Source organism: Apis dorsata, unplaced genomic scaffold, assembly GCF_000469605.1.
Source record: "Apis dorsata unplaced genomic scaffold, Apis dorsata 1.3 scaffold_794, whole genome shotgun sequence".
Classification (NCBI taxonomy): domain Eukaryota; kingdom Metazoa; phylum Arthropoda; class Insecta; order Hymenoptera; family Apidae; genus Apis; species Apis dorsata.
The window spans coordinates 40,915-46,144 of record NW_006263936.1 but is presented as its reverse complement, the minus strand read 5'-3'; the positions used below and the strand labels follow the sequence as shown (position 1 = coordinate 46,144).

The 5,230-nt window shown below is 18.8% G+C and overlaps 2 protein-coding genes across 2 annotated transcripts in view; both read right to left on the bottom strand.

Annotated features, from left to right (window-relative positions):
- LOC102678470 overlaps positions 1-3,342 on the bottom strand; it is a 7,862-nt gene extending 4,520 nt beyond the window's left edge. Inside the window, exon 1 of the mRNA XM_006622920.2 lies at positions 3,000-3,342. The gene's annotated coding sequence lies outside the window, so the exon portion shown is untranslated. The remainder of the gene's footprint in view (positions 1-2,999) is intronic.
- A 1,431-nt stretch (positions 3,343-4,773) lies between these two features.
- The window catches only part of LOC102679468, a 2,424-nt gene continuing 1,967 nt past the window's right edge, over positions 4,774-5,230 (bottom strand). The window contains exons 4-5 of the mRNA XM_031513905.1: positions 5,164-5,224; positions 4,774-5,085 (exon numbers count right to left, since the gene is read on the bottom strand). Coding sequence (XP_031369765.1) covers positions 4,836-5,085; positions 5,164-5,224 — 311 coding nt within the window. The 3' untranslated portion in view covers positions 4,774-4,835. The remainder of the gene's footprint in view (positions 5,086-5,163; positions 5,225-5,230) is intronic.

The window sequence follows — 5,230 nt, the reverse complement described above, 5'->3', positions numbered from 1 at the left end:
TTTTTTTTTTTTTTGCCTATATTTATACAACTTATAACTATATACAACTTGAAATTATTCAAGTTGAAATTATTCAAGATGTTTGTTGTTCTTATCAATTTTCAATGTATTCAATAATAAAGTATAAAAGAATTCTATTCTTTATTTTGTATTTAATATAATTTAATAAATATGATTGATTGATATGATGATTGAAATATATAATGCCGTATGATTTGTTGTATTGATTTATCGCATCATATCCTCATTGAGATTATTATTATATAAATGCTTCAGCGAATTTGCACAACATTCTTTATAATAAGAACAACATGAACAAATAAAAATTAATTAACTAAAATTAAAACTGTTCACTCGTGTAAATAAACTCGTGTAATAAAATAATAATCTTTAATTTAAAAATATTTCTTCTCTTCTTTATAAAATATCATTTCAGGAAATCATAATAAAAAAAAATAATTATTTATTATTAAATATCATTTAATTTATATAAATTATCAATAATGTGAAAAATAATATTATGATTATAATAGTCACATAATAATTATAATAATCATAATAGTCAGAATTTGAAAATAAAAATAAAATTTATTATTTAATTAAAAATATTTTAAATTTTTAATAATTAATGAACTCTCTCTAATTAGAAAATTTTTAATATTATATTATCAATATTAAATATAATAATAAAGAAGGAATATTTCATTTTTTATCAAGCAGAATCACATTCCATAACGAATTTTTCCATCTTCTCTCTTTTTTTCTATTTCATATTTTTCTCGTGGCATTCCAATAGTTTTGTAGAAATTGTGCCACACAATTTCAATCTCTATATGATCAGTATTTGGCATTAGTATTTTGTTAGTCGTATTTTCGAACGAATTTTTGTCACAAACTGTTGTTTTGAGAAAATTCCCTTAAAGTAATTGAGTAATTGAAAAATCAAGTTTGATCAGATAATTAAAAAATTTAAAACATTCTGTATATATATATATATTTATTTGTTTTTTAAAATGTTTTTATGATTATTTTTCAAAATTGTTTTGTTTGATTATTAATGAAAAGTATCTTTTCTTATTTAATATAGTATTATATATCATTTTTTTTTATTTCAGTTATATATTTACAAAATATTTATTTTGTAAATATTAAATAATAAAATAATAAAATTAATTAAATTTTATAATCTAATAACTAGAAAATCATGTTTGAAAAAATTTCAAAAATTAAAATAAAAACAATTCATATATTCTTTTGCCTTTTTTTATTTATAATTCTACTTATAAATTATAAATTATTTTAACATAAAATATCATAATTGATCCACAATTTTGTGCACAATTGATCCATTGATTTTCGTTTCTTTTCTAATTAAAAAATTATAATTGACATAAGTATTACATAAAAAAAATTTAGTATTGAATATATTAAACATTACGAAGATCTAATTATAGAAAAACATTGGCAAATTAGAATTAAAATAAACAAATCTTATAATTTTTATTATTGGTTGAATAACAAAAAAGAACACAAATAGATTCAATGAATTGAAATAATTTTATATTCTGTTCTAAATCTAAGATTCTTTTGTGATTATATTTATCTCTAATATATTCGTGACCATGACTGCCTCCTAACTCAGTAATTAATATTGGTATACAAACAAATACATATACTGTTCATCGAAATGACCTACTTTAACTATTTGGTTTCGTGATTTTATCCTCGAGAATTGTTTCAAATCCGTGAATCATTCATTTTTCTATCATCAATAATCGTAATAACATTTATTATTGATATTTTTTTCTTCTTTTTTTTTTTACAGTATTTCTTATTGTGAATGATTTATTGTGATTTCAATAAATTATTTAGAAAATAAAGAATTCTTTGTTAATCATTTTTTTTTGTTTCCGTTTATAATTAATGAAGCTTCTAATTAAGAATCAGAATCTTTGTTAGAATTTGTAGTATTATTCTATGATTTATAAATCTTTAATTTTAATAAAAAAATTTATTTTCAATTTTTTATTATTTTTTTTTCAAAGAATCTTTTGTTTCTTTTTATCAATAATTTCTTGATTAAAAATTATAATTATTATTCAAACAAAATAATATTAATATATCAAATAATCAAATAATCTACTTCATTTTTTAATTAAATTGTTTACAATAAAGTGCAATGCATAAAAATACTGTTTTCTTAAAATTTAATTTTTTTAATATATTTTAATGCAATTATATTATATTTATACTTCTATGTGACGTTTCGTCAGTTTGTAACGTTTTATACCGCAAACTCGCCCTAATTACATATAACGGTACTATGATTGCAGAATATATATATATATATAAAATATATTTATATATATTTTAATTATATATTATGCTTATAAGAAAATCATGGAATATTATTCTATTCACTTCATTCTCATTATTAACGATTTAATTAATGATGAAAAGATTTACAATTTCAATTGCAATTTCAACCAAAATTTATTATTTAAATATAATTTATAACTTTTAATATTTCAATTTTTTTTATAAAATGTTTGATTAAAACTTATTTTTAAATGTAATTTTCTATTATTTTATTGAATTTATAAAAAAACATTTATAAAAAAAATTAAGAAATATAGATTAATCCTTAGAGTTATAATCTTCCATAAAGATGAATTAAAATGATTTAAAATATATATATTATGTAAATTTTAAATATTATATTTAAATATATATTTATATATTTAAATATAATAAATATGTATTTAAATAATTATTGTTAGATATTTTTTAAATAATATTTCATAATATGTAATAGAATGCAATTATTTAGATTATAACGAAAAAAACGATATATAACATAATTAAATTCAAAAATTAAATATAATAAAAAATTAATTAATTTTTAAATTTTAAAAATTAATCAAATAATATATTTTCTTTTTAATGTTTTAGATTTTAAAAATAATGAATATTTATAGTTAAAAAATAAATCATGATACCTGAATCTAATAATAAAATGAAGGTGGATGTTTTCCACTGATCTCGGAATCAGAGTTCCCAAGCATTTAAAACTCCATGTAAATAAACTCTAATTATCCTTCAATTCGTCACTTTCCGTTTTCCCTCATAAAGAAAACAATTAAAATCACGAACCCGACGAAGGTGAGTAAAACATATGACGAAACCATGAAAACTTGCAGTCCTAGTAGAAGGTCACACATCGACTGAGATGCTTCAACGACCAAGTGACAGCAAGAAGACATCAGAGATGGTAGCAATAAGATGAAGAGGTGGGAACATGAAGGAACGTGAAATGTATTTTATAGGAATAGAACAAATCTAAAGAAGAATCTAAACGAAATCTCGGAAGATTCTCCTTCAGAATGAAAGTATAATGAATCAATGAATTTTGATGACTTCGATTGTGTAAAAAATTAACTTTTATTTTTTTATTTTATTTTATTAATCTTGTATTATATTATATTGTATTGTAATAAATTGATGACTGATATATAAATTTTAAAAAGAATCTAATTTTCATTTTTTTATAAAAAATTCAAAAATTGATATTATATAAATTAGTGATATATAAAATAATAATATGTAAATTTTACAAGAAAACTTTTAGATATTGATAAAAATTTAAAGCTATAATATATTTTTAAATAAATAAGAAATAAATTCTGTTAAGTTCTATAAATAATTAAGTTATAAGTTTCTTAAGATATTTTTGTTAATCTTGATTTATAAATATCATTTAATATCATCATTATAAATTTGGTTTTTTTAATGTTTATTATAAACTTTGTGAAATTCTAATCATTCTTTATATTTTTTAATTAATATTTTTTTTTAATTTATTTTTATAAAATAAAATTAATTTATTTAATTCAATAAAAGAAAAAAAGATTTACTAATTAATTATATATATTTAATAAATTATTTAATAAATTATATTAAAAAAAATTGTTTTTTGTTTTCATCAAAAAAATGTAACATGAGAAATAAATACAAACTTTTTAAGATTTTTTTAAATACATCAATATAGAAAGATACTTTAATGTATATATTATATATATTAATAAGAAAAAGAAAGACAGAAAAGAGATAATATATTTCAACGTATTTCACGGTTAGATGGTGAAGGTAAGAAAGAAGAGTAGTTGAATCTGACTAATGAACAACAGACTCGACAGAACGGTACGTGGAACAGTTAGACGACGACCCACATTACAGGGAGTTGTTCAGGGCCGGCCAACGTGCCAGTTTCTTCGAGCTTATCCTTCGTTAACGCAAACTAAACATTTTAGGATTCTACTAATATCTTTCAATTATTCTTTCTCTTTTTTCTTTAAAATTTCTACCTATTATATATATTATATATTATATGTAGAATATTCTATTCTATTATATATATGAATAATTATCTTTCTATTTCTGTTTGTCTTTAATTAATAATTTTCTTTCTTAAAATTTATACTAATGATTCATTAAAATTATAGATTTATTTTCTTCAATTATTTCTAAAATCTATATATCTATATCAATAATCATTATTATTGATATTCAAGCACCAATATTCAGTTTTTTAAAAAATTTATGAAAATATTTTTAAATTTTTTAGAAAAATTATAAAATAAAAAGTTTAAAATAAGTATTAAAGAATTGTTGGATTATAAAAAGAATGTTTTTCATTTAGTTAAATATAAATTTATTTATATTTTCTATATTTCTATATTATATTTTATTTATTTATAAATTCATAATTTCGTATTCATTTTTCATAATTTCGTCCTTTATTAAAATGTTTTACATAATAAAATCATATCTAATATCTATTTTCTTTTTCCTTTCTTTATAATAGACATTGGTGCTGGTAATGGTATTTTCAAAGTGACAATTTTTTTATCTTCTTTATTGGGTAAAGCACCAATAATTCTGGCAAGATCTGTCAATTTTTTTAAACCCATACGGTGACTGAATATAGTTGCAAATAATTCTAAATCTAACGTAAAGTTGCAAATTATTAAAGCTAATATCATACAATGTATCACTCCTTTATCTTTTACACTAGTTGGCCTCAGCCTAAAAATTACTTATTAAATTATTAAAAATATTATATTATTATATTATTTATATATATATATATATTTTTTTACATACCGTCCATGATTACTCTGAACACTATATGTGTTTATTATATATGAATTAATTTCTTCAGATACTAAAC